Genomic DNA, 25,763 nt, shown 5'->3' with positions numbered 1-25,763 from the left:
TTGATTAGTAGGCTCTAAAGGGACAAAAGAATAGTTTTGTATCAGTCTCCCTCAATTACATGTAAAATACATCTGGACAGAGTCTGAAGATCCATCTTTCACTGGCAGTTGCAAAGCCATCGACATAATAAAATAATACTCTGATTGGTATTACAAGGCTGCATTTAAATCATTGGCATTCATGCTCTGAGTCCTTTGCAGGGAGCACAAGCCCTCCATTAGAGAAAAGCTTAATTTTATACTGTGATCTGTGTGAGATGTGCAATGAAAATGAGAAAAAAGAGCTTTTGCAGGGCTGGAGACATAATAATAGAAGCTACAATGGATGTCTGGGCAGCTTTTTCAGTCACTTATAAACTGCAGGTGTCAAATGCATTCTGGAAAGAAACTGAATCCCAGTTTTAATTACAGTCAGCAGGTTGAGGCATAATTCAAAGCTCTATAATAATTTCAATCCATAATAAAACTCCTCCTACTATCAGTAAGAAGTTTACACCAAGACCAAGGAGAGGACGTGACCTCCTGGCAGCAGCTAAACCTCGAACTTCAGCATCCCACTGAATACCAAGGGTGTTTGGGGTTTTACAAAGTGCCTACTCCTTGCACAATTCTCACAGCAAACCCTGGTATCACAGAGGAGCTGAACTAGTCAAACTCATGGTCAGGGTAACAGATGTGTCATTGCAGCTTTCATCAAAGGTTCCTTTGACTCAAATTAGTTTGGAGGAAGGGAAAAACAAAAAAAAGGAAAAAGAAACCACCTGGCTGGAACTGTGTGGGTGAACCCAGGTAAGTTGTATGGGCCACCCCAGGTCTCACAAGGTAAGGCTTTATCTGCAATCTGTTTTACCAGCAACAGCAAGTTTATTGAGCTCAGAGTTGAAGTTCATTTTGTGCTTGAAGGTACATCAATGCCCTGACCCAAACCCGAGTCTCTGGGGCCTTATGCTGATACATCTAATAAAGAATCATATTAAACTACCCTATCTATTAATCATTCTGGGGGAAGAGAGCAGGGTGTGTGTGGTGGTGTGCTGAACTCAGCTGCTGGGGGCTGCTCTCAGAAGTGGGCAGAGCACTCCCTCCAAGCCAGCAGGCAGAGTCTTTGAAGCAGGAGCTAATGATGCCTTATTATGTGGGAAAACACAGCTCCAGAGTCAGGGGGCAGCCAGCATGTGGGGCTGAGGAGGAAGGTCACTGGAGAGGACACAGAGAGGCAAAGCTGCTGGAGATGGAGGCTTTATGAGCAAGGAGGGTGCTCCTTGCTTCTGCTGTGCTCAGGGAAATACAATCTTATGAAGCAAAGAGTTTCTTCTTGTCAGAGCATTCAGCCAACAGACCTGCCCTGTTCCACTCCTTGGCTGTTCCAGAGCAGCCCTGAACTCCAGCCAGAAGGAGAAAGGGGCTCCTGGGGAATCATCTTCCACTGGGTACCAAGAGCCAGAACTGCCTGGGACCCAAGGACTCACTCGAGGAGTTACACAGAGCTGGAATAAGCTACAGGAACAAACCAAAACCACTGGAAGCACTAACTTATAAAATAGTTATATTTGTGCTGACATAACCAGAGAAGCTCTGTGTCATTCCCAAAGGTGGCCCCCACCAGTGGCCTTCACCACTGTCAGTATTTAACACCTGCATCCTCACAACCCCTCTGTGAGCAGGGGCAAGGCCATGAGCCCCATTTCCCCAAGGGGAGCCTGTCAAAACTGAGCCACTTTCACCCAGGAAGTCTGCTGCTGAGCAGGGAGAGGAGGTGGGCTTTTCTCTGTGGCTCTGGGGCTGCTTTGTGGTCAGACACCCTGCACAGCCCACAGCTCCTCTGCTCCATCACAGCCACAAGCAGCAGGTGGTGTTTAAATCCTCACAGCCATTACAGTGATCATAAAACAAGAATTGGGGGTGGAGGGGAAAGAACCTGTGGAAAGCCCAATCTGATTTGTAACCAAGTGCCAGTCTCAAACACCTACCACGTTCCTAGTGACATTAATTAAGCGCTATCAATAAAACAAAGTACTTTAAGAAAGTGGGACTGCTTATCCCCATCACCCTAAAATCACTTAAAACAGGGTTGGAGGGGCTGTCAGGTCTTTTCCCCAGCTTCTGTGATCCCGTGTGGGTGGATCCCTTCAATAAATGGAGCTTATGGTGCTAGCCTGGCTACTTGTGTCAGAGCTGTCCAGCGTCACATCAGGACCCACATCCACTCCATCAGGATCTGCTTGATCTTTAGCAAAGTTGATGAAAACCTGCAAGTTTAAAGGAAAACAGTCAGTGTGTGACAGCATAAATAATTTATGACATGAATGAATATAAAAAAGGCATGGCTGTTCATTTGACTGTGAGCCTGGAGAGCTCACTCGGGGATGGATTCACGCTGAATTTGAGAATTGCAAATTGTTGGGCTTCTGTGGACTCATGTAAATAAATGGATGTGCATAAATGTTCCTGCATGGAACCTCATTGTCCTGCAGCTCAGGCTCCTCAGGAGCCAGCAAGGCACTGCCCATGCAGTGCTCCTTTCAATCACACTGTAATACAGTCCCATGATTACTTCATAAACCCATCTGTCCCTGTGTAATTGACATCTGTGCACACACAACTGCAGAGTGTACAGAGAGGTGTGTGAAATCACAGGTAACAGCCTTCCTTTCAACAGCAGCTAATGAATACAGAAAGGACTCTCACCAGAACACTCCCTGCAATCACATTTGCATATTCACAGAGTCAAGCTGTCCTCCCACAAAATTTGAGCTGGGGCTTCCTGTGCTTTGCCTGTCTGTTTCTCTCACAGCCACTACCCCTTACTGGAGCAGCACTGAGGAAATCCCCTCCCAGACTGCTGTGTCACAGTCCATGCCACTGCAGGGCTGCAGCTCTGCTCCTCTGCCTGGGACAAACCTAATATTCCAGGTGCTGATGCTCAACAGGGTGATTTCTGCTGGATAGTCCTTCTGGCAATCCCTTCAGCTGATGTGCTCCCTATGAGATTTTGTTGCCATTGGGAATGTTGTTCCCAGGGAAAATGGAATGAACCCCAAAGTTTGGAGTAATGCTAAGTGAACTTACAACTTGAAAAGTGAAATTAAGCATATTTTCAGTACTGGTGGAAAGCCTAGCTCTGGTCTTGGGGGTGATTCATAGTCCTGCCCTTCACCCACACCCACGAGGCTCCTGATATCAGCAGTGACAGAGGGAAGAATAGATCCTTTATGCTCCAGGCAGCTTTCTGTGTGTGTTTCCCTAGCACCAGCAGAGGTACCTGGAGGCAGCAGTGCTGACAAAGTACCCCCAGGAGGAATATAGATGGAAATCCCTTTCAAACTGTAGTCTATTGTGTGCAGCAGTCCATTATGTGTAACCATCATTCTGCTCCCCTGTTAGCAGTTTTAAATGCATGGCCTCACATTTTAATTCCTTACCTCCTCCAACGTTGTCTGACTCACAGAGAAGTGCCTGATGTTGAAGGCTGCTTTGTTGCCTTCCAGGAGATCAAATATATTCGCTACCCCTCCTGCAGAGACCGGGACATGGTACTCCACCATCTTGAAATGCTGATCCTGTGGGGACAGGAGTGGTGGGGGAAAGCCCAGAGCCAACAGATCCAACAGCTGGACCATGGCAGGATGAAGGGGCAGGGGCTGTGGTGTCTCCTGAATGTTATTGTCTAGGAGTGACCAGTGTTTCCCCACTGGGAGTTCTCGTGGGGTTTGTGACTGGGGGAGCACAACTAAACTGCAAGGCTGGAAGCTGCAGGGTGCCCATGGCATTTTGCAGCTCCAGGTGTGCAGTTTTGATCCATGCAGAGATTGGGTTACAGACAATGGATGGGATTTATGACTCAGTTACTCTGGTTTTACAATTACTCAGTACTGGAAGTACTGGAAGCATCTCTACCCACTGAACCTAAAGGGGGTTTCCATCCATTCCAGGCTTCAGTGGGAAGGGCATTCCCAAGGCAGAGGGTCACCTAACAGCTGCCTTCCAGGGTCACTGCAGCAGTTTGGCTGATGTTACTTCAGCCACCAGGAACTGGAGTGCTCCAGCCCTCAGAAAATGTAGCTGAAAGCAGTGACAAGTGTGGCTCTGAGAGCTCAGATCTATGTGCACAGTATGACACAAGATGTCCACCTTGCAAGGATCTTCTTGGTCACTTGAAGGGATTTTGAAAGCCTCTCCTGAAAGCATTTGCCTGGCTTACCTTCAGGCATGTATTTGGGAAGTGTGACTTCATGAACTCTGTGAGTTTCTCAGTGCAAACTGTGCTGCTGTTTAAGTGCATCTTCACAGTGAATCCTCTTCCAAATCTAGGGGAAAAAGAAAATCACAATTAACACTGTAGAAAAGAGAAAAACAGATGAAGAAACTCCTTTGAGAGTGCTGCACAGCCTCTTTAGGGAAATCTAATCCAGGCACGGTGCAGCTTGAATGGGGTCAGGGTTGTTAACCTGGAGTGAAACTTAGTAAGAAGCTGAGCTATTGTTATAGCTAATAAAACCAAAGCTCAGCCCTAATACACATTTCTCATTTGTAGCAGTGAACAAAATACTTTGGGAGACACATTCTGGGAAGACAGGCTGTGAGGGAGTAGAAAGTGCATTAATTAACACAGAATTTCAGCAGTGTATAAGGGGCATGAACCAGGAAAAGTCATTGCTTTGATAACACAGGTCTCATGTTCAGAGCACTCAGAGCTGTAGGTCAGTAACTCCAGAGGCTGTTCAGTGAAAGTGAAGTAGGTTCACTTTACTGACCTGCTCTTGATGTGCTGCAAAGAGCCAATGCACTGGAAACTCCCATTCACCATGATGGCCAGCCTGGTACACAGGGCTTCACACTCCTCCATGCTGCCAAACCAACCAAGAAACTCTAGTTAGTCATTGAGAAAGTATAAAAATATGGTTAATACCTGGAGAACATCACTGATCTTCCCTAAAGTGGGTCTCTGTGGACACCACATTCAGCCACAACAAACCCCCAAACCTGTCACAGCTGGGTGCCCTGAAACTGTGCAAGGACCAGGGAGGGATGGGTCTTTCCACACTTCTGCTGACCCCAAAAAGGGAGGCAGAGCAGCCCAGCCCTACCTGTGGGATGTGAGTATCACTGAGCATTTGTTCTGCACTTCCTCACTGATGATTTTCCAAAGGTGGCGTTTGGCGTTCGGGTCCATTCCAGAGCTTGGCTCATCCTGTTGGGAAAGACAGGACTGGATGGAAATTTGCACTCAAAAAGTAAACAAGCCTGGGCTCAGGCAGCAGTTTAGTATAGAGAGAATTCCCCCCTCCTATTTTTATTGAGATTTTTTTTATCTCACAAAGCAGCAGGAGCACTGGCAGGTGGTCAGAAGTAAAGGCAGCACTGCTGGGCTCAATAGAAGTTGGGATAAGGGATAATTATTTCCACTAGGTATCCAACTTAATATTGGAAATCTTGCTCACAGAGGTCTGCACACATTGAGTGCACAGCAAGTGGCATAACTGCACAAAAAGGTAGGTTTTACCAATGGGGTAAGCCCATGGAAGAACTAGAAATTCAGAGTGAAAGACAAGACAGGAAGCCAAACCTAGAAAAGCAGTCATGTTCTAATCCTGAGGAAAGTGCCCCCTTTGCTCTCCTACAGTTTTGGAGCCTTGGCTGCTGCTTTTCTTGCAAGGCTGTGCACGTAAGTTGATAGAAATAAAAGACAAGACAGAGCAGAGTTTAATTGGCAAATACATGGTCTAATTTTGACTTCTGGAAGATGCTGCCAGAGAAACTGAAAGACTTGCCACTCTCTTATGCCCTCAAAGAAAAGATGACTGCTGGAATCTGAACTTTCCTGTAATGGTTTCTGTTGTCAGGCCAAGTATGGGCACGTGGGGAGTGTCCCTTAAGCTGTGCCTGAGGAGGTTTTGTGAGACTGTCCAAGTTCTCCTGCCAGCCCAAGGACCTGCTCCTCTTCCCTCTCAACAAGACCCCATTTCTCACCAGCAGCAGAATGGATGGGTTGCCAATGAGAGCCAGAGCAGTTGACAGTTTCCTGTTGGTGCCATAGCTGCACATAGAGGTGACTCTGTCCTTGTAGGCCATCAGGTTCAGCCGGTGCAGGAGCTGCAGTACAACCTAGGGAACAAGAGTTCTGCTTCCACAACATGCCCAGCCCATGGATTACCACACATGGATCTACTGAAGGACTGATTTAAAGGCTCCAAATGACAGAAATGCTGCAAGTCAAAGCCTTTGTTACTCACTCCCTTGATGTCCCCCTCTGGGATGCCGTGCAGCCGAGCGTAGTAGTACATGTGCTCCTCCACGGTCAGCAGGTCATCCAAGGCATCCTCCTGAGGACAGTAGCCAAAGAGTGACCAGTGGGCCTCACTGATGTCATTCAGGGACCTGTGGAAGGAGGTTGGCACATCACTGGAACCTCACTGAATTGCCAGTGGGCCTCACTGATGTCATTCAAGGACCTGTGGAAGGAGGTTGGCACATCACTGGAACCTCACTGAATTGCCAGCGTGCTCTGGAATCAAACGGGAGGGAGAAAATCCCTTTCTCCTACTCCCTTACCCACCTCCCCAACCCTTGAAGGAAAATGCAGTGGAAAACTGCAGAGCTCCAGCTTTCAGCCCCCCAGTTCTGCAGAGGCTGCATGTCCAGTATGTAGCTCTCTAGTTACTGCCAGCACAGCTGCCACCAAGCCTACACCTGGTCAGGAAAGCTTTGAGGTGAGCCCTGCTGGGCTCCAGGTCTGGCTTAGAAGTGGGATCACACTGCTGAGGATCTGAGCCTGATCCCATCTGCAATGGGCTGAAGTGGAACAAACACCTCTGAGCAGCAAATTGCAACCCTCTAGGAAGCAACCATGCCACATTCAAAGGATGATTTCCCTGGTTTATTTACTTTTGCTCTGGTTTGAGTGTTTTATTTCAGGCTTTTACATTTCTTTTCCTTTCCCACCCAGCCTTAAAAACTGCTCTCAGGTTGATTTGCTTCCCCAGAAATCATATCCTCCATACCCAGAGTGATCCTGGACCCGTAGCCTTCCGCTGGATGCTCCAATATCCCCTGTCAGCATCTTAAAGATTGTTGTCTTTCCAGCTCCATTCACACCAAGCAAGCCAAAGCACTGGGAAAGAAAAGTCAAAATGTAAACATGCTGTATTTGGAATGCAGAAACATTGCTCTGAGATGGGTGCTCAGTGCACCTTGGCCCTTCTTTTTCCAGCCCCTTGAGCAAGATGAACTGCCAGAGGAACTCAGAGCATGCCAGTGTTATAATGGAGGTTGTTTATGGTGCAATATACTCCAGCTTATATTAGCATCATTTGTTTAATGTGGTGAAGAACCAAGGATGTGTCTCCAGTAGAGTCAATCCTTTTACTGTGAGCTGCATTTCTGCAGGAGCTCAGGCCCAAATCCCCATCAGCTCATCTGTGCCAAGCCTCCCCTTGACAGGGACAGAGCTGCTCCTGGGAATGGGGTGAGTGAGGTTTGGCACTGGTTAAAACCTCGATCAACACAATGGTTTTGTCACATTGTATCACCAAAGCACTACCTTAATAAGATGAAGAATTGTCTCCCTGTAGTGTAGTTCCAGCATGTCATGGTAAAATCCACATTTTATAGCTAAGGTTGGAGATAGGCAGTTGTGTGTTGCATCAGCCATCTCCCTTGTGCTGGTAATTACTGTTATTTTGCCATCATTAGTACAGACCAGCTGATGGGAAAGCCCTCCTGTGCTGGGGATGCACAGCAATCCATGGCTCTTCCCCACCCTGGTCCATACAGGAACAGGATCTGTGCCCAGTCTGCAGTGCAGGACCAGAGCTCCTGCTTACAGGTGGGGAATGGTGCCCTGAATCCCACCAGCATCAGGGTGAATTTTGCTAGAAGTCAGAGACCTCAGTGGCAGTCCTGGCTTACAAAACATCCTCAGCCATAAAGACTAGCACAATGTCCATGTGAGGATACTGTCTTTTCATCTCCGTGGGACCCAGGCAATTAAAATAAACCAGGTGCCAAGGATTAATTCCAAGCTTCCCCACAAGGTGCACAGCCTGAGGTACAATCTGGTCTCCAGTTTCCTCTGGATATCAGAGGTGCTCTGTGTACTCCTGTCTTTTCATTTCTCAGGGAGGCAACTGCACTGACATGACCAAAGAATGTTGTTTTCTTTGGAGCTAATTTTAGGTCCTGATTCATGAAAATGTGTGTTCAGCTGGAGTGATTTGTCTTCCCCTGATGGGAAAACACAAGCACATAAGCCTGACTCACCATCTCCCATGCAGTTCAGGTGAATAATTCCAGCTGGACACGTTCTGCTGTCTTCATTTACCACCTGGTGATCCCCAGTGACCCCCCCCCCAAGACTGCACTGTACAAACAGAGCATGCAGACATTTTGCTCTGAATGTAGATCTCCATCAATCCCCATCCACCTTCCCTCCTTCTAGGGCCTTCAAACTGTCACTTGATGTCCCAAATGCACCAGGAGACTTTTGTCACTGCTGTAACCCCAAGAATCAATAAATGAGGCAAACAAAGGAAAAGACCAGAGCAGAACAATCACAGAAGATGGCAGTGACAGGGGAAGGTGCCTGCAGCCTCTTCCCTTCACTCACCTCCCCAGCAGGGATGCCAAGGCTGATGTTCTTCACTGCTGTGATGCGTTTGTGAGGGAGGTGGTAGATCTTGGTGAGGTTCTGGAGCTGCACCACGTCGAAATCAGCTTTGCCAGACTCCACCCGGCTCCTCTCTGCCTGGACATCCCCATCCTCCACGGCCGCAGGGGGCAGAAGGGAGGCTTTGCCATGGACTCTGTCAAACAGGAACCTGGGGCAGGGCAGAGAGGGACTCAGCCTCCGGTAACAGCCGGGATAGATCCCAGGGAGCCTCCCTGTGAGACCCCAGGGCATGCACACAATACTCAGATATACAGTTTCTATTCTCTCCTGGTATTTGCTCCACCCAGTGTTCTCTTCCTGCCTGGTTTTTTCCCCTCTTTTTCAGCAGATATTCTGGGCTGGAGCAGGTCCTGCCTTGTGGACAGCTCCTAATGCAGGTGATAGGGATGTTCTCACTCCTCTCTGTGTGCACCCAGGGCAGAGGAGATGGGGAGAGCCAAACAGAGGAGGCTGTCAGTAGAATGACTGCCCTCATCAACAGCTGAGCATCCACCCACCAAGCCCCAAACCCAGGGCTGCAGTGCCAGCCAGCACCAACTACAAGGGCACTCTGTAAACTACACCTCTGCTTGTTAATATTCTAATATTAACTGAGAGAAAACTCACTCCACATTCACAAATTGTCCTGGAAATTATGTGCTGCATAATTGCCAGTGATGGTGCATGAGCCCAGAATGAGACCATGGAGCTGTGCCTGGGGCTGTTCCCAGTGAGGCTCCAGATGTTACTTAGTGTCACAGACATCTCTTATGGAAAATCCTTTCTTTAGGATTTTTTTCTCCTGAGAAGCTGAGAGGCCTCAGGAACAAAATGTAAACAATGATTATCTGCTGCTGTGGAATGGAACAGGTGGGTCTGTGATTGGCCCATGTTGGTTGTTTCTAATTAATGGCCAATCACAGCCCAGCTGGCTCGGACAGAGAGTCTGAGACACAAACCTTTGTTATCATTCTTTCCTATTCTATTCTTAGCTAGCCTTCTGATGAAATCCTTTCTTCTATTCTTTTAGTATAGTTTTAATATAATATATATAATAAAATAATAAATCAGCCTTCTGAAACATGGAGTCAGATCCTCATCTCTTCCCTCATCCTCGGACCCCTGTGAACATGGTCACAACTTAGGACTTAGGCTCCAGATGTTAGTTAGGACTTAGGCTCCAGATGTTACTTACTCCAGGACCTTGTTCCAGACTCTCTGGACCATCCTGTCATGCACTGTGAGTCGAATGGCAAAGAACACAGTGCCCTGGATGAACATGGCCAGCAGCTTGGATGTGGTCTTGTCCAGCTCAAAGGTTTTGTCAGGGTAGTCCACTCCATAGGCTCTTAAGAAGCCCAGCAGTGCCTGATCCTGAGACAGTTCAATCAAGCCATAGCCAAAGCAAAATTGTGGGAACAGGAGGAACACGTGCCTTAAATTTTCAGCAAGATCATGCAAGCCCTGGAAAAAAAAAAACAAAGAGCAGCACAGTCAGTCACTGCTTTTATTCATGGAATAAATTCATAGGTTTTACTGTGGGACTGAAGTGTAACAATTACATTGGGATTTGCCTGTGTCTCAGCAGAGATAAATTGAGAGCAAAGAGCTCTGCAGACAGCTCGTTTCACAGGCACAAGGTCATAAAAGGCAACAGGCAGCTCTGAGGTTGTGATCACCCATAGCAAACAGCAGCCAGTTCCCAGCATGGTCCCTGCTGCTGCTCCAGCACCCTGAACCCACTCAGGAGCCAGAGCTGAGTCCTGCCACTGTGCCCCCCTAATCTGTCCAGCACAGCCTGCTCCCCTGGAGCGCTGCCCTGGCTGTTTTCCTTGGACAAACATCTCCATAAAACAAAAGATTTGGCTTTTCTAGACATAGAAGGGCTTTTCCAGCTAATTCACAGCAGAACAGCCCAGTGCAGTCTCACAGTAAAGAACTCTGGTACATTTCTAGCAGAAGAAAGGATTAGTGCACAAAGCAAACTGGAGAGGCACTAAATTAGCATGGAAGAGAACTGACTCCCTGCCACTAGGGCACAGAAGGATGAAAGGTGATCATAATTGCATATTCCTAAAATCCAAGGGGTTGCTGAACAAACTCTTCCCAGACAGAGAGAAAAATCCAACCTAGCTATTGTAATGGCTCTCCAGAAAAAAAGAAATCTAAGTGTAAGGTGTGCATTTTATCCCAGCCATTCTCAGGCAGATCTCAGTTTAAGAGAGGGTTTTACTTTAGGGAATCATCACTGTCTCTGGGTTGTTTTTCATCCTTGCAGGGAGAAGATGACTGCATTACAGACTGGAATGACAGACAGCTGGTGCTGGGTTAACTGCAGCACATGTCAGACTCAGGGCAGTGACATTCAGCTGTCACTCCCCACAGCTCACGCTCAAGAACTCAGCAATGGTTTGAAGTGTCCATCAACAACTTCTTATCGAGCATCTACACCACCTCCTGCCCTCCCCATCTTCCATCACCAGGGTGGTTATAAACTGTCCTCAGTTTTCTCCCTCTCTTTTCATGTTCTCCCCTCTGTCACCATCATTTCCTTCTCTGCTGGGGGTGCAGATTTACAGACCAGCACGATCCATATGTGACTCGTGTCCTGTCTGTAGGGAGCCCCATGAAATCCTGTGGCTGTGTCCAGCTGCTACAGACCTGATCAAAGCCACCAAGCCCACAAGAAACCTCCTGCTGGGTCACCACAGGGTCAGTACCTACCTGGTCTGTGGCCTTTTCCTGGGAGAGCAGGAACACAACAGAGTGAGTGATAATGGTGTTGATGCCAAAGAACAGGTTGACACAGACATAAACAATGAAGGCCATCCCTGTTTCCTTGAAAAGCCCAGCCAGCAGGTACATCCAGGAAAATGATGCATATCTATAAATACCAACAGAGCAGAGAAAACCATGGTAACTCAAAGGCTACTTTGAAAACAAACCACTGAAGACATCAGACAACACAGAATCATTGGATGGTTTGAGTTGGAAGAGAGCTTAAAGCCCATCCAGTTCCACCCCCTGCCATGGGCAGGGACACCTGCCACTAGATCAGGTTGCTCCAAGCCCTGTCCAACCTGGCTTTGAACACTCCCAGAGTTGGAACACAACAGCTCTGTTTTGGCATGTAATTACATTTCCACATGACAGAGCTTAAAGAAAGGAAAAATGCCTTTGTGTCTGTTAGAATTTGGAGAAAAGGTTTATGAGATGTACTTTGAACATGGAACCCCACCTGAAAACAGAGATACTGGGTCTGGAGGATTCAAGTCTAAGTTTTCCAGAATTGTGCTACTGCTGTTTATTTTGCTCTCTGCTATTAGAATGCTCTTGAACTTTGCAAGAGGTCAGCAAGCATTTGCATATAGCTTGGGCTGTTTCTGGGACCTTGGAGATTTCTATATCCTCACGTAGGGATTGCTTTGAATAAAGCAGGCATGACAACAATGCTTCACCTCCCTGCTCCTGGAAGGAGCAACTCAGTCACTGTTTGGGAAGGGCATGTTGAAGAGAAAAGCCCACATATTCCCCCCTGGATCTCAGACTGCAGCAGCCTGCAAGAGCCAGTTCCTTACCCTGTGCAGTGATATTTAAATAACTAAGCTCCACACTTACCCAAAGAGCAACAGCAGAAGAAATACTGCCACTAAGTTACTGTTGTTGCAAAAAGCTGGGATCTGGAAGGCTGAAATAACTCCTACTGAGAGTCCAGTAGGGACCATAAAAAGTACCTGCAAAATGATATTTAAAAAGTGTTACTAGGACAACAGTTCTGAAACACCTTCCTACAACCATACAGCAGAAACAATGCCAGGACTGAATCTGGTCCCACAAATGCAGCTTGGTTTGGTTTTTCTAGGGAAACCAAACACAGGTGGGCTCTCAATTCCCCCAAGATGAACTGCAGATGAATCCCCACAAAGCCTCTTTGAATAGGCAAAGCCTCAGCACTGAGGAGAGTGGGCAGAAAGTACCTTAAAAAAAAAGGTTGTGAATGAAAAATACCCCTCTGGGTTTTCTGTTAGCCTTGCAGTCAGACCACTTCACTGTGCCCTGTAAATCTAGTCTTTATAGGGTTGAGTCAAGCCAGAGAGCTACCAAAGTCTGCCTGGAGAGCTCCCTCTCCTCCCCAGTTCTGGGATTTAGCAGAATTTACTGGCAGGGATTCACTGAGAAATATCAAGTTGCCGAGAGCTCTGGATTAGTTTCAGCCCGCTGAATACCGACTGTGCAAGGGCTCCGGGGATTTTGCCACAGGCTGATTTACAAATATGCAGGGCTGGAGGGAGGGCCCGGAGCGGGCAGGCAGGCACAGAGCGGCTCCACCCTCCCTGCAGTGCACTGCCGAGCCAGGCTGGGGCCACGCTGCCCTGGGACCCCTTCCATTCCTCCTGCAGGGCAGGGCATCCTTGTGCTGCTGCCCTGGGACCCCTTCCATTCCTCCTGCAGGGCAGGGCATCCTTGTGCTGCTTCTCTGGGACCCCTTCCATTCCTCCTGCAGGGCAGGGGATCCTTGTGCTGCTGCCCTGGGACCCCTTCCATTCCTCCTGCAGGGCAGGGCATCCTTGTGCTGCTTCTCTGGGACCCCTTCCATTCCTCCTGCAGGGCAGGGCATCCTGTGCTGCTTCTCTGGGGCCCCTTCCATTCCTCCTGCAGGGCAGGGCATCCTTGTGCTGCTGCCCTGGGACCCCTTCTATTCCTCCTGCAGGGCAGGGCATCCTGTGCTGCTGCTTTGGGACCCCTTCCATTCCTCCTGCAGGGCAGGGGATCCTTGTGCTGCTGCTTTGGGACCCCTTCCATTCCTCCTGCAGGGCAAGGGCAGGGGATCCTGTGCTGCTGCTTTGGGACCCCTTCCATTCCTCCTGCAGGGCAGGGCATCCTTGTGCTGCTGTTTTGGGACCCCTTCCATTCCTCCTGCAGGGCAGGGGATCCTGTGCTGCTGCCCTGGGACCCCTTCCATTCCTCCTGCAGGGCAGGGCATCCTGTGCTGCTGCTTTGGGACCCCTTCCATTCCTCCTGCAGGGCAGGGCATCCTGTGCTGCTGCTTTGGGAGCCCTTCCATTCCTCCTGAAGGGCAGGGGATCCTTGTACTGCTGCTTTGGGACCCCTTCCATTCCTCCTGCAGGGCAAGGGCAGGGGATCCTGTGCTGCTGCCCTGGGACCCCTTCCATTCCTCCTGCAGGGCAGGGCATCCTTGTGCTGCTGCTTTGGGATCCCTTCCATTCCTCCTGCAGGGCAGGGCATCCTTGTGCTGCTGCTTTGAGACCCCTTCCATTCCTCCTGCAGGGCAGGGGATCCTGTGCTGCTGCCTGCACTCATCAGCCCCTCCAGGCAGGCACTTCTGGCTCACACTCCCCATGGGATTCCAGCTGTTGGCTCTCCCTGCACCAAAGAGGGTCAATCACCCAAATGCCCTTGAGGATTTCCTGTTTTGGGCAGCAATGGAATCACTGGGATTTCAGGCACTTGCAGACCTGCAGCAGCAGCAATGTGTTGGATAAGTGGAGCTGGTCACCACTGCAGCCCAGCTGGCAGTGCCCAGGCTCAGCAGCTGAGCTTGGCTGCACTGCCCATTCCCTGTGTGAGGGTCTGACACCTGCACCACAGGGAATGCAGAACACACAAAGCACTTCAGCCTACACACACTCCAAACGTTTTTCCCCTTGGCCCAGCAATGTTTTCCAACAGTGCCATGAACCCTCTGCACCAGGAGGAAACAGCTTCAGGAGGAACAAGGGCACACCTATGCCAGGGAATAGTCCTGGGAGCTCAGCAAGGCACATCCATGCAGCACTGTGAAAAAGAACTGCTCAGGTCCTGCAAGGCTGCATTTGTAGCTTTTCCTGGCTTAAAAACTTTATAACACAGACAGCATTCCAGCCAGAGGTGGGGTTTTGCCCAGCAGGGCTGTGTCAGCTGAGGGATGCCTGCTGCTGTAGGATCCCAGAGTGGCTGCAGTGGCTGTAGCCTCGAGCCCCAAAGCCTCACCCCAGATCTGTGGAGCCTGAGTGACAGCAGATCCAGCCCTGCAAGCTGTCAGAGCAGCAGCTGGGTGCTGGGATGGAAATCAGGCTGCAGCCTGCTCCCTGCTGCTCCCATATAAATGTGCTGGGTGTTTTACACACACTCCAGAGAGCAGGAATGCCTTTGTTTGGCAGACTCCAGTGCTGCAGCTCACATTTAATCCTCCCCAGTGCCTTGGAGAACAATTACTACACAACACTCTTGGTAGCAATAAGAAGAACTTTAAATAAAGAACTTTTTTCCCCCCATGGTGTGTAATGCTCCCCCTGGTGCATTTAGGAATGTGAATTATTTACCAGATCATAAACCAAGTTGGTCACCCAGTAGGTTGTCATCCCAATGCCTGAAATGTGCTGCAGCTGCTTGGCTTTGGTTTGGTGCTCCTTGACCATGTAGAGCACAAAGCTTGCTGTGGTGATGGAGTAGCCCACCAAAACAGACATGGACACTATGATGTCCAGTAAGCTGTTGAGCCTAGGAAAAAAAGGAGAGAAAGATGAATTTGGTGAGTGAAAGTGGCAGATTTCCCTCACTGTTGAGGCTCAGAAGGAATAAGGTCCTGATTCTGGGACAGACCTTTTATAATCCTGGAATGGTTTGGGGCTGGAAGGGACCTCAAAGCTTATCCCATTCCACCCCCTGCCATGGGCAGGGACACCTTCCACTACCCCAGGCTGCTCCAAGCCTGTCCAATTTGGCCTTGGAGACTTCCAGGGATGGCCTCATTCACCACCCTCACAGAGGGGAATTTCCTCCTTTCTTTGCTCCCTGTGCTGATGGCAATGATTTCCAGCAAAAGGGACTCATAGGACTGAACTGGAGTGCTGGAGTGGAAGGGCCAGAAGGAAAATAATGCCATTATTATTATTATCATCATCATCATTTATTTATTTATATGCCCAAACACACGAAAGTGTGAGGCTGTAGCTGTAACTTCCAGATCTCCATGAGATCCTGCAAAAAAACCCCCACAAGAATCCCCAGCTCTGGTGGCAAGTAGGACACTATTCATGAATAGGGGGAATGAACACTAGTGAGAACAGTTTCATCACTTAGAGAAGGATATCCAGTAATTTAGGCTGGTTTATGGTTTGAAATAAGCTGGTTTGCTCCTTTTAAAGCTAAAAAATTTCAGGCATCAGCCAAATGAATCTTCTTACATTACTTGTTCTTGACTCTGTCCTCCAGGATATGGGTGAGCTGATAGGAAAATACCTATGGGAGGAAAAAAAGAAAAAAAGAAATTGAAAATGTGTCCAAATTAAAGCTTCCTTCACCAGCTCCTGCTATTGACAACAATACAGAAAACTGAGAGACAAGAGAAGAAAAGAAGATCAAAAGTGTTTCTGCTCTGTCATCTCTGTGTGATCTTGGGCAGGATTTTGAGCCTCCTCCTTTTTCCTAGGATTTCACTTGGCTGCAGAGCAGATCTGAAATTCAAACCCTGGGCCTGTTCCTCCAGCTGTGTGGCTGCCAGCCCTGTTCCCTCCCCACACTCAAATCAGGCACTGTGGGGCTGTGCATTCCAGCTCAGAGCCCTCAGCACTGCCACCTTCCAAACTGATGGATGTGTTCTGCTCCAGAGCTGCTGTCTGCTGATCCCACCTTGTTCCATTTGTTCTTTTATCACCAGCAACAAGTCCTTCCCTGCTGCCCTCCTCCACAACTGCTACCTGCCTGTGATAGATGTCTTTCTCCATATGGGATCTCTGGAGGTGAGAGCAGAAACCCAGGTAAGCTACTTTTGCCCCCAGTGTGGCAGTGAGTTAATTCTGAACTGTTCTGTCTTTAAAAGCTAGGAAAAAGAATAAAATAAAGAGTGTTTTGATCAAAGTTACTAGCAAAAATTTAATTATCACACTGATATGTCTCTATGATGTTTTAAAATGGGTTTGTATCAGGCCCAAACTTCAACTGAGAAATTTTCTGCTTATGTGCAGGTATCTTCAGATGAGGTTTCAGCACTCCTTCTCCTAGCCCAGAAGCCACTAGCATTGTTCACCACAGTGCTTCTGCCATGTCTGGAGGCATTTTGTGCCCACAAAAGCAAAAGGCAGAGCATGGAGGGGCTCTGGTGGGCCAGTCCCAACCTCCAGTGCAGGTCTCTGCCTTGGCCCCACCAGCATGGCAGCCCAGTCCCTAGGACTCCAGAGCCTGAGAAAGGCTCCCATGTTTATGTGCCTAAAAATGAGGCTCTCAACTCATATTTTGACACCTAAGAAAATGCCTCAGGGAGTGCTGGGGGACTTCCAGCTGCTCTAAAATTCAGAGATTTTCTATACCACGCCACCTGTGGAGTTTAAACTCCTCACAGCCAGGTGGCAGACCTTAGGAATGATGTGATGAAGAATTATCCTGGGTAATTTTCCCTAAGAATGGGCACACTGACAGGGGGGACCAGAAGGGAGGAGCCTGAGGGTTTAGCTGACCAAATGCCATACTGAGCAAATGAATTTGAAAGGGAGGATTTAATTAGAAATTAATTTTGGAGGGAAAAAAAAAACAACCCTGACCAAACCTCAGTCTTGTCATCAGTGAGAGAAATGGGATTAAAATCCTGGACTGCTGATAAAGCCATACAAACAGCCAGGAAATGTTTCCCTTCTCCAAAAGGGAGAGAGAGAAAGAAAGATATTGTCTGTCTAATCTGTTAATACTTCACTATAAAGCCATTTTCCTTTACTGCAGCTTAGGCTAGAAGTCAAAATTTCCATTTCAATGCTTCCTCCTTTTTTGTTAGCTGGGATTGAGAGAAGAGAAAGCACAATATACAGAAGTCAAAAGCTATTATGACTTGCTTAGTGACAGGGTAAAAAGCTTTTTATGTATTTTTTTTTTAAATATACCCAGTCTAAGTCAAACCTCTAAAGCAGGACTGGCACCTCTTTCTGACTGCTGAAGTGACAACACACTTTTATCTGGCCATTTCAATGGCTCTTAAATCATCATTTATTTGTCACAACAACAACTCCATTGAGCTGCCAGGAGCATACCCCACAGAACGTGCCTTCAGCTGTGTCTCAGACTGGATTTACTCCACTCAGGGGAACCAGCCTCATCCACTCATTTTATTTCTCCCCTTCTCTGGCTTGGATGATGAGTGGGAAGCACAGAATTGTCTGTCTGGTCATTTACTACTAAGCATTTCTTTCCAAAAACACCTAAGCAGCAGGACAGATGGAAAAAAAAAATACCTGCTGCTATTCTTTCCCCCTGAAAATTGCTATTTTGCTGGTAGAAAACTTTCCCTGTGAAACTTTCTGGCTGTTCACAAGAGCTTCCTGCCTTTGCTCTTTGCTCTTTCCCAACACAGCATGTGTTGGGAATAGAGAGGCTGAACAAGGAGCTTCACTGCTCAATAATTCAGCTGCTCTGGGATGTTGCTGCTGCTGGAAGTGCCTGGCTGGGGTCTCCTCTCTGGCAGCTCTGTCATGTGTGAGCTGAGGGCACACTGCAAACCCCACAGGGGACAGCCAGGACAAGGCTCTGGTGTCACTCCCTGTGAGCTGAGCTGGCTGGGAGGGAGTCTCAGTCTCACTGGGAAGCACTGGGGGCCACTTGTGATCAGCATCTGCTGCTGCTGGAATTCAGGGTGTCACACTCAAAGCTTCAGGCCAGGTGCCTGGATCCATTACAGCTCAATTCAGACATGTCCTGTGAGCCAAGAGACGCTGCCACCTGTCCCTGTGTCAGCAGGGACAGCAGCCCTCTGAAGTGAGCAGGGCTAGGCCTGGCCAGGACGTGGCTGGAGGGGCACTGCAGCTCCAAGAAAGTCAGTCAGGAGGGTGTTTCTGCACACAATTGCTGCTCTTGGCAGAGCAGAGCCCACACATCTCTGGGAAAGGTTTTTCAAGATAAATCTCTCTCTTGTCTCTGCCCTCTCTGGAGGCAGACACACCTGCAGACAGGTTTGTGCCCACACTGCACATTGAAAGGGGCTAAATTGCAAAGAGAAAGGCAAGGTGCCCTGGTTTACCAGCAGGAATTTGGGTTGCTGCAGTGTGGTGTGGAGGAGAAGCTACAAGGACCCCAAATGGATCTGTGTATGTCAGGTGTCATAGGAACAACACAGCTGAAAATTCTGTTTCTCCTTTAATGTCTCCCTCAGATGCCCACACACCCTGGGCTGCTCTCAGCACAAGGGTGGCATATTCAAATTTCCCAGTCTAACCCATCCCTGGAGATGACCTAGAGGAGCTTTTCTCTGCATAACTGATGGGCACCTATCAGAGAGAGCCCTTGCAGTGGCACATGAGAGGCAATAAATCAATCAGCAACCACTGCCATGTCTCAGATGAAGTGTTTTATGTAGGAGCTGGGGCTCCTTGTCCATCTCCCCTGAGCCTCTAAGACAAATGAACTTTGTGATTTATTCATGCTCTTGAATTCTGTTTTGGAAGGAATTGCAGAACAGTGAATAAAGAAAAGGCCTGACTGAAGTCAAGGTAAGTGTTATCATTGATTTCAGCAGAAGCAGGATATCCCTCCAAAGGCGAGAAGTTATCTGCTCCTGTGAAGGGACACTTACCATATCTGGAAGTCTCATTTTTTGGCAAGTTGGCTCGAAGAATGAAGTTGTTCAAGCTGTTGAGATAGGCTGGGAGGCTGTGATAACCCTCAGGATTGTACCACACCTGCACACAATTGAGAAATTGAAACAGTTTGGGAGTTATTACTGACAACATGTTGGTTTGTCCTGTTTCACTTGTGCAAACCACCTCACATTTTAGCCCTGGTGCTTTACAACATTTTCACTGAGCTGAACCAGAGAAATGGGCATATCAGAATACACCAGCCAGCCCTTGTTATGGTACATACATCCCCTCATGAGATAAAAGTGTTACTAATTGATCTTTTCACCTCTGTATAATAAAATTATGACAGTAGAAAAATTGCCTCTGCTAGCAAGAGAAGTGAGACCAATCTAGAAGAATGGGGAGAGGAAAGAAAATGAACTGCAAGTCGTCTTTGTCATGCCAAGCTGCAGATTTCAGAGGGTTTTGCCTTTTTTTTTTTGGAATATCCATGAACTTGACATTCCTTCTCCTGAGTCCCACACTTCCAATGCCAGGATGAGCAGGTGGAGGTTGGTTACCTTAGTCAGTGTTCTGTTGGGGGGCACTGGCTTGATGTCAAACTGCAGATCTGGTGTCAAAGGCAGCCCAAAGCTCCAGCCACCATACCTGAAAGAAAACCAGAGGGAAATGCATTGCTGCCCTCATCCCAAAGCTCTGATTGCCTTGGATGGGCCATGCCAACATGACACTGCCCCCTGACTTCAGAGAGCTTATCCCAGTGTGGAGCCAAGCCACCTCTCCCCTGGGAGCCCTTCTTTGGGGGAAAACCCCCCCAGAAGCTTGGCAACCTTGTCACAAAGCTGCTGAAAGGCTCCCTTTGAGGCAGATCCTGGAGCCCAGTGGACTCCTGAGCTGTGTGCCTGCCACTCTGGGCTGAGATGCTGCTTCTGACCCAGGAGATGAGCAGCTCAGTTTATCAGTGGCAGATGGACACATTTCTTGCCAGCTTTAGTGGCAGGTGACCTCTGCCCCAAGCCCTGCTGTGCAGCTGCCTGGCAGAGAGCTCAGACACACCCCACAGCACAAGGCAATGCTCAGACTCTGCTCTCACTGGAATGGATGCACTCCTCCAAGTGAAGCTCTCACTGAGACTCTTCAGAGAGTCAAATCTGGAGGAAAATCTCTCCCCAGGGTTTACTTCATGACAGACTGTGTCAGATTTTCCTCTTTTTAAAGATTTGATTCATACAAAGGCTTGTCTGCAGATGCAGCCCCAACATGCCAGCTGATTGACACGTTATCCCCAGGCTATGATCTGCTGTGTCAAGCACAGCACTTGCACGAGCCTTTATCTTTTTTATTTTATTTTTTATCTTTTTTATTTTCTTTTTTTATTTTCTTTTTTTTTTCTTTTTTTTTTTTATTTTATCCATGATTGCAGGACACTTCAGCTCCTTTCAGCAGACTCTAAAGCCCCACTGCCGTGCCACCACTTCATGCAGAGGGGATGTGGGATGTCCTGCCTTGCTCCCAGTGCCTTTCAGCACAGAGGGAGGGGTTTGTACCTTTTCTGCAGGAAATCTTTGGTGGTTGCCAGGATGTAGCTCTCCACATTGTGCCCTGTCACGTTGTAAAGGGTCCTTGTGGAGAAGGTCCTTCTGTGAGGGGGAGTGTAGTTTGTCTGTGGACAAGTCTGAGGGGAGACAAAGAAAAACTTTAGTGTTTGTGTTTTAACTAAAAATCACCACATTAGGACAAGACTGAGAGCCTGCCATGGCAGCATTCCTGCAGGGGCTGCTCCTTCCCAAGCCAGGGTGCAGGAACACACAGCACACATCCCTGCACACTGTCCCCAACACATTCAGGGAAGTGCTTAAAAACAACTTTGCTTAAATCTACCCTTCAGTTCTCCTGGCATCAGTGAGACCTTGAAATGTGCTTCATGCTATGGAGGAAGATTAAGGCTGATCCCACTTAGCAGAGTGACTGCACAGACAACTGCAGAGGGCAAAACAACTCACAGAGCAGAAAACTCTGTGGTGGCCTCAAACTCTCAACTTCCATTTCTCAGCAGCTACACTCTACATTTCTGCTTTACTGTCAGTCACTGGAAATGTTTTCCTGGGCTTCAGAGAAACCTTGAATTAGTCCTGAATATATAATTTAACATGCTGAGGGCCAAAGTCACATCAGTGTTTCATGAGGTTGAAGTGCCCTCCCAGACAGCATGTTGGCTTCTTCCTTCAGCTCATCCATAACAAAAGCCCTGGACTCCCCCATTGTGCATCTGTTCATCTGAATACACAAAATAGCTTCCTCCATGCTGAGGAACACCTGCCTGTGCCTGCTAGAGGTGAGAATCAGCTTTGAACATTATCCCAACTTGCTGGAGAAATTATGCCAATACTTTTAATGATGTGAAATTAGGTGTATGTCCAGAAAACTGCACAAATAGCTGCATTTTAAAGAATGACTAGAAACATTCAGCTAAGTACATCCTTTATGTTAAAAGGCATCACATGGTGCCATGGGTTTATTTGCTATGGCAAAAAGCTGAGGACTGGTGAGCAGCACTGGAGGGAGGAGAGCTCAACCCCAAACTAAACTGTAAAATTGTAACATCCTTGGGCTAGGATCTGCTTTTTCCCCATGTGCAGGCAAATCCCAGCAGTGCCCATATCTGGCTCTGTAGGTACCACTGTAATGCAAATTATTATTATTAATAATTAATTTTTAGAACAAGGAGCAGATCTAGACTTTGCATAAAGTTAAATTCTGAAGAGCAAGCAGCAAAAATAGCTGTGATTTTATATACTGACAGTGTTTGTATAAGATGAAGTCTTCCTCTTGAACACATGCTCCCCTCTGTCAAAAGGGACAATCGCACAACACTCAAAACCACCATTAAACCTTTTCCCACCATGAGGAGCAAAGCAGGGATGTTAGGATGTGAATATTCTGAGGATGCTGTCTCTGTTCCTATCCCCAAACTGGTGCAGACAGTGGTTTTCCAGTGTGCAAGTTCAACAAGGCCAAAGAGAGACAGGAGGACTCGGAAGGCTCCCTCTCCCTTAGCATCACGCCAGCCCAGAAAACCACTCCCAGCAAACAAGGCCCCCAGTTATCCCCCAAGCCCCCTCACTTTTGGGTTTATCCAAGTTACCTGGATGCCATCTGTACAGTTGCAGGCAGAATATTTAGTTCTCTGGTTTCCACTGGTAATCCACTGGCCAAGCATGTCCTCTGTTAAACACTGCCTGAAAAGGAACACATTTTCCTCTGAGGCCCTCTGGGCTCAGGTGTGCAAACGAAGCTAATTGCTGTCATGTTTAATGACACCAAGGCTGGCAGTTGGGCAGCTCCAGCAGAAAAGCAGAGCTTCTTGTCAGCTCTGGGTGGTTCAGGGAATCCCCAGCCTGCTGCTGCCTCCTGTGCCCCTTGGCAGAGAGCCCTCCCTGCTGCTCCCTGTGCCTGGATTCGCTCAGCTATCAGATGGAATCCAGGCACCACTTCATTCCTACAGTAGACAGTGCAAGGAATTGGCACTCAGAGGCCAAAAGCATCTGAAACCTGCCCAGAAATAAGGGCTATTGTTGTGGCAATCCCTGGGCACTCCTGTAAAGGGCTGTATTGCCTGGGCAGTCACTGCAAACACTCAGGGTAAATATTTGCCTACACAAGCATTCAAATCTGCCCAGGACTTTACCATCCTGAGAATTTATCTGCAAAGCCCGAAACAAACCAGCCCTCATGGCACAGCTTCTAGATAGAGGTAACAAACACTGTGCTGAGGACTTGCTGTGTGGGCTCATGTTATAATTGGAATTATTGGGGCGGCAAGGACCACTTCCCAGAGAGGAGAATTGCTCATTTTCCTCCTGGCATCCTGCCACCACCAAAGCTGCTTCCCTATCACTCCTAATAGTGCAGGAGTCCAATGCATGAGAATTCTGCCCATGATCAAAGATGGTTATTAAGGTCTAATGGCTAATAGTGTCATGCCAATTCTCTTGCAGGTTTGGAGTTTAAGTGGAAAAAAAGCCCCAAGAAGTACTTACGAATTGCTTTCGTTCATGCACGTGTTATCCGTCCCAGGGAAAGCCAGCATCGAAGAAACTAAAGCAGCTGTGGTTTCATTAAAATTCCTAAGAATTAACAAAGAAAAACAGAAAACAGGAGAAGGTTCAAAGAATTTCCACTACCAGAGTAAAAAGTGTGTTTGAATGAAACAGGATTTAAGATGTTGAATAATTGAGTATTTGTGGAAGTAGAGCTGAAGGACATGCAGTACGTGAGGACAGTCACACAGGTTTAAAAGGAACCCTCATCACCTCAGCCACTCCAGGGATTTGCTGCCTCTAGATCCAAGCAAGATACTTTTGGACAATCAAATTTCTCTTTATGGGGGAAAAAAAAAAAATCTACTGCAATTTCCAGGCACTGCTTGCAGCCCTGGCTCAATCAGGTCTCTCATCTGTGACATCCACTTGGTTCAGACCATTCAAGAAGATTGTCCTTGGTTCTGCCCCAGCTCTCTAGCAATGATCCAAAAGGAGAAGCAGGGAAATTAGGAACAGAGGTCTCAGACATGCAATTCTGACTTATTCCCCCATCTAGCAGGACCGAAGTGGAAAGGTGTGAGGAATCCTGGGAAGAACACCTAGAGCAGATGGCTTTAGAGCTAAATTTTGTAATTCTGACTTAGAGCTGAGAATTACTGGAGAAGGACGGAGGTTCACAGCATGAAAACCAAATGATACCAATTATAGTTGTTTTGGTAACAGGATTTTTAAGGAGAATGAAATCATTCAGTGGTGGCATCCCAACAACCCTGGAAAAGCACATGCTCTTCCAATTGTCTGTGGGGCTTGGACCAGCAGGGCCTGACCAGGAAAGAACATCCTGTGCTAATAGAGAGGAGGGGAATGCTCACAAGATGGATAGAATTTGATCCCAGAATTGCAATGTTGGAGGCAACTGATGTGGGTACCTCATTTCACACTGGAGGAGGAGCATATATGGATACATTAAGAAAAACTCTGTGGCTGCTATGGGGCTGAAAGACTCCAATGGGAAACACCAAGAACATTCCTCAGACATTTCATAGTAAAATCCAATTGACAGGTTGTTTTTCTGAAGCTTTTTGGTCTGAGCCAAGCCATGTCCTCAGAGATCCCTTGGGAACAGGGTTTCTCTGTGTTGTCTGCACAACATAACCACGTGTCCTATGTGCAGGACACTGGCTGTGCTCAGAACTAACCCTGAAGAGCTCATTCTGAACTGATGCCTCTGGTTTTAGCTTTTATATTTTTCAGATTCTGTGCTGCTTTAGTGTGTAGTACTGAGCTTTATATTAAGGGATAGTAAACTCTCTTCACAGAGTAGGGAGACAAAACAATTCCTTCTCTAGCTGGGGACCAAGGACAAATGATCCAAATCTCAGGCCCAAGAGCACAGACAATATGGAATAAAGAGAAAAAAACCAGAAGGATGGGCCTTCATGGGCTGGAGCTGTAATTTGACTCCAATATGCAAATGGACCAGAACTTATAAAAGTGAGAGATCCCGTGACTGGTCATCCATTTTGTGACCATTTTGGATTCATCTTGGGTGCAGCCCTGGCTGGGCTCTTGTGCTGCCCAAGGTGTAACCATTGAGGCCTTTTAATAAATCCCTACTTTATTCTTTAACTCTGTCTTGCCTCTGTTCCAGGTCAGCCTTCACAGGGCCTCACTGGGCCCCAAGGAGCAGCACTCACCCAAAGAAGTCTGCCTGGTCAGCTGTGCCATACAGGGAGGGGGACAGAGGCAGCTCAGGGTACTCGGTCTCCTTGGTCCTCAGTGTCCCCAGGCCCATGGCAGCCATCACAAAGAGCACGGGGAGGATGACCTGGGCGATGAAGCCGCGCACGTCCCGCCGGGTGTGGTGGAACCTCTTGATGAACAGCGCTGAGGTTCTCTTCAGCAGCAGCGGCAAACCCCGCAGGCTCTTGGACCTGATCAGCAGCTGGTCTGGGCACAAAGGATGGCACTGGGTCATGGCTCTGCATTTGTGAAATGCAGGGAAGTGATGGGTGGATTGGACCTGATCAGGAGCTGGTCTGGGCACAAAGGATGGCACTGGGTCATGGCTCTGCATTTGTGAAATGCAGGGAAGTGATTGGGTAGATGGGACCTGATCAGCAGCTGGTCTGGGCACAAAGGATGGCACTGGGTCATGGCTCTGCATTTGTGCAAGGCAGGGAAGTGAGTGGGTAGATGGGACCTGATCAGGAGCTGGTCTGGGCACAAAGGATGGCACTGGGTCATGGCTCTGCATTTGTGAAATGCAGGGAAGTGATTGGGTAGATGGGACCTGATCAGCAGCTGGTCTGGGCACAAAGGATGGCACTGGGTCATGGCTCTGCATTTCTGCAAGGCAGGGAAGTGAGTGGGTAGATGGGACCTGATCAGGAGCTGGTCTGGGCACAAAGGATGGCACTGGGTCATGGCTCTGCATTTGTGCAAGGCAGGGAAGGAAGTGATGGGTGGATTGGACCTGATCAGGAGCTGGTCTGGGCACAAAGGATGGCA

The 25,763-nt window shown here is 48.1% G+C and overlaps 1 protein-coding gene across 1 annotated transcript in view; it reads right to left on the bottom strand.

The window, feature by feature from the left end:
* Positions 1–1,529: 1,529 nt before the first annotated feature.
* ABCA12 (ATP binding cassette subfamily A member 12) overlaps positions 1,530–25,763 on the bottom strand; it is an 80,172-nt gene continuing 55,938 nt past the window's right edge. Inside the window, exons 35-54 of the mRNA XM_071434268.1 lie at positions 24,950–25,202; positions 23,250–23,336; positions 22,355–22,448; positions 20,757–20,884; positions 19,770–19,857; positions 19,203–19,308; positions 15,835–15,889; positions 14,971–15,148; positions 12,266–12,381; positions 11,372–11,531; positions 9,843–10,111; positions 8,606–8,816; positions 7,002–7,111; positions 6,234–6,378; positions 5,971–6,105; positions 5,088–5,191; positions 4,755–4,847; positions 4,202–4,307; positions 3,423–3,560; positions 1,530–2,249 (exon numbers count right to left, since the gene is read on the bottom strand). Of these exons, the coding sequence (XP_071290369.1) occupies positions 2,130–2,249; positions 3,423–3,560; positions 4,202–4,307; positions 4,755–4,847; positions 5,088–5,191; positions 5,971–6,105; positions 6,234–6,378; positions 7,002–7,111; positions 8,606–8,816; positions 9,843–10,111; positions 11,372–11,531; positions 12,266–12,381; positions 14,971–15,148; positions 15,835–15,889; positions 19,203–19,308; positions 19,770–19,857; positions 20,757–20,884; positions 22,355–22,448; positions 23,250–23,336; positions 24,950–25,202 (2,696 nt within the window). The 3' untranslated portion in view covers positions 1,530–2,129. The remainder of the gene's footprint in view (positions 2,250–3,422; positions 3,561–4,201; positions 4,308–4,754; positions 4,848–5,087; positions 5,192–5,970; positions 6,106–6,233; positions 6,379–7,001; positions 7,112–8,605; positions 8,817–9,842; positions 10,112–11,371; positions 11,532–12,265; positions 12,382–14,970; positions 15,149–15,834; positions 15,890–19,202; positions 19,309–19,769; positions 19,858–20,756; positions 20,885–22,354; positions 22,449–23,249; positions 23,337–24,949; positions 25,203–25,763) is intronic.

The sequence above is a fragment of the Agelaius tricolor genome, unplaced genomic scaffold, assembly GCF_023055355.1.
Source record: "Agelaius tricolor isolate 1412-34295 unplaced genomic scaffold, bAgeTri1.0.p SCAF_10, whole genome shotgun sequence".
Classification (NCBI taxonomy): Eukaryota; Metazoa; Chordata; class Aves; order Passeriformes; family Icteridae; genus Agelaius; species Agelaius tricolor.
The sequence above is the reverse complement of the archived record's forward strand: the minus strand, read 5'-3'. Positions and strand labels throughout refer to the sequence as shown.